A 2,730-nucleotide genomic window follows, 5' to 3' on the forward strand; every position below is an offset into this window, starting at 1 on the left:
CCTCGGAGCTCCTAGGCTGGCCTCTGCGCCCCCTTCCCTCCAGGTTCCACGTCCCAGCCCAAGACCACGGCCACTCGTCACCTCGCACGGTCGAAACAGGGGCAAAGGCAAGCCGAGGCCCTCACCCACCCGCCTCTCCCGGACTGGGCCAGGTACGCGGCGGCGGCGGCGGCGGCGACGTCCGCTGCGCGGCAAGGGCGGGACTTCCCTTCAGTCCCCCACCCCTTGGAAGGGCCCCTTCCGGCCGGAAATGCCCGGCTGGCCGGACCGGAAAGGGCCCGGGTCGCCCCGGTGCCTTGGGTCACCTTCCCACGGGCTGCCACCTGGGTGCCACCTGGTTGTCCCGGACACTGGCCGGCGAGGCCTGGTGCCCAATCCTGGGGGCCCCAGAGCCGTGTCCCAGGGACCAGGCAGAGGCCGCCGCGGGGCCCCGAGGGCGGAGCTTTGCGAGCTGGTCCCGGGGGCGGTGCCTTGCGGGCCGGTCCCGGAGGCGGTGCCTTGCGGGCTGGCTCCGCGGCCCCTCCTCTCTTCGCGGGCCCAGTCGCCCTTTGGCCGGGCGAGCTAATCCTCGCGGCCCAATGACGACGAAGCCCGACCCTTCCCGCCCAGGACCTGCAGAGACTACCGAAGGGGAGCCCAAGGCGGCTACATTGCTGTCGCCGCCGCCGCTGAAGCAGGAGCTCCTCGGCTCCACCGAGACACCAGCCCACCTCCGCTTTCCCCAGCGTCCGGCCCTGCGGGACGGCACCTAACAGCAACCGGCGCCCGAATCTGGAATAGGCTGGCGAGATACTCTGTACCCGAGGGCTCGGAAGCTGGAGCCATCGAGGTCGTGGGGACCCTGGAATCAGGAAACATGGAAACCGGCGTACCAGTTTCGGAGCAGATTAGCTGTGCCAAAGGGAACCCACAGGTCTACTGCCCCGAAGATACTGGAGGGATCGAGACTGTGCAGGTTACAGACTGCGAGATCCCTGAGGACAACCGACCCCAAAAAGAGCCGGGCTACTGCAATCCGGAGGACTCTGGGCAGCTGATGGCTTCCTATGAGGGTAAAGCTAGGGGCTACCAGGTGCCTCCCTTTGGCTGGCGCATCTGCCTAGCTCATGAGTTTACAGAGAAGAGGAAACCCTTTCAAGCTAAGGACATCTCCCTAAGCAACCTGATAAAGCATATGGGCATGGGCTTGAGGTGAGTAGATCCCATTGCCTAGACTGCTTCTCGCTTCCCTTTGTTTAGCTCGACTTCTAACAGAGATGGGGAAAGGTGAGAAAGCAGGTGGGATCCGTGTCCCAGCCAAGTGGCTCCTATCCCCAGCATATTTTAGATCCATGGTTTTGGAAGGTGAGGCCAGGTCACGTTTCTTTGCAACTCCCTCCCAGCATCTTGTCTTTTCAGTAGGAAAGTGTGGGAGCATTTGGTCCTGCAGATAGCCTTTCCCATTCCGGCTCCTTCTTATATCCTTTGGGATTAGCTATATTTTGTGGCAAGGTAGGAAAGGATAGTCTGGCTGCTGTGGCACTACCCCAGATTTTCCCTAGCTGGGGCATTCTCTGTACGTCATTTAGGCACACTGCATTACATTCCCATCTGTTTCCTTCCTCAAGCTTTAGCTCTTGGGAGTAGGTGAGAGCCTCTCTGCCCTCAACTCTAAGGAGAGATGAGAGGGTGCTGTTCACTCTATTCTGGGACAGACAGCTCTGAAAGCCACAGTCCAGAGGCACAGTCATAGATATTCCGGGAGCTCTTGGTAATTGTCTTCCAGAGGCTGCCCTGGTCTCTTTCCCATCCCAAAATTTGTAGGACCTCCCACCCCCAAGCTTATCCTGGGCCACAGAACCCCTGTAGATTCCCACTGAGTTCAAAGACTAGTGATGAGGAACCAGACCTATTAACAGGAACAGGTGGATGTGAAGACACAAAGCCTCACCCTGAGGTCATCCTGAGTCAGTCCACACTGTAAACACAGAGCTAGGGAGGGAAGCATCAAGGTTGGGAAACCTAACCCTGACAGCTTCTAAAGTAGGGGACCCTTCACTTCTTCAGCTAGCACTAAAGGGCTATGGTGGGAGATAATTTGCCTAACCTCAGCCCTGCGCAATGGGAAGAGCCTGGTGTTGCCTGCACCTCTGGCTTCTTTGCTAGCGCCTGTGGGTGGCCTGCACCAGAGAAGAATCATCCCTCCAGGCTACTTCTGAAATTGACCTAGCCCAGCTTTGACCCCACAAGACTTTGGGTCAAAATAGGATGTAGAGTATAGAGAAAAGCACAGTGGGTTGCATATGGTGGGGACAATGAGGTCAAGAACAGGTGGGCATCCTAGTTTCTTGGCCCCTAAATATGAACTGAGTCATAGAGGCCTGAAGCTGTGCTCAGCCCCCTGGACTCTAACTCCCCATACCAGGATAGGGTGAGGGTTATTGACACAGGGTTTTGGAATGGGATGAAGTCCTTCATTGAGGAGAAAGCAGGGTGAGACAAGGAAGAATTCTGTATAATTCCTGAGTTGGGGTGAAATTATGGAAAAGTCCAAACAGGTCAGGAATGGCCAGCTGCTAAATTAAGGACCTGAGACAGCTCTTAGCAGGGAGCCGAACTGGGAGCATGCTGATCAGAAGCTCCAGCAAGACAATTAATTCTCTGGGTCTCAGCTTGGTAAGAACTCATTCTTTTTTTTTTGAGTTGGAGTCTCACTCTGTCGCCCAGACTGGAGTGCAGTGGCCGCTCCCG

General features: G+C 57.2%; 2 protein-coding genes across 2 annotated transcripts in view; one reads left to right on the top strand and one right to left on the bottom strand.

Annotated features, from left to right (window-relative positions):
- The window catches only part of RGP1 (RGP1 homolog, RAB6A GEF complex partner 1), a 5,326-nt gene extending 5,120 nt beyond the window's left edge, over positions 1 to 206 (bottom strand). The window contains exon 1 of the mRNA XM_008063122.2: positions 82 to 206. The gene's annotated coding sequence lies outside the window, so the exon portion shown is untranslated. The remainder of the gene's footprint in view (positions 1 to 81) is intronic.
- GBA2 (glucosylceramidase beta 2) overlaps positions 1 to 2,730 on the top strand; it is a 13,711-nt gene that overhangs the window by 517 nt on the left and 10,464 nt on the right. The window contains exon 2 of the mRNA XM_008063128.2: positions 610 to 1,191. Coding sequence (XP_008061319.2) covers positions 610 to 1,191 — 582 coding nt within the window. The remainder of the gene's footprint in view (positions 1 to 609; positions 1,192 to 2,730) is intronic.

Source organism: Carlito syrichta, unplaced genomic scaffold (genome assembly GCF_000164805.1).
Source record: "Carlito syrichta isolate Samal-C Ts95f unplaced genomic scaffold, Tarsius_syrichta-2.0.1 Scaffold306593, whole genome shotgun sequence".
NCBI lineage: Eukaryota > Metazoa > Chordata > Mammalia > Primates > Tarsiidae > Carlito > Carlito syrichta.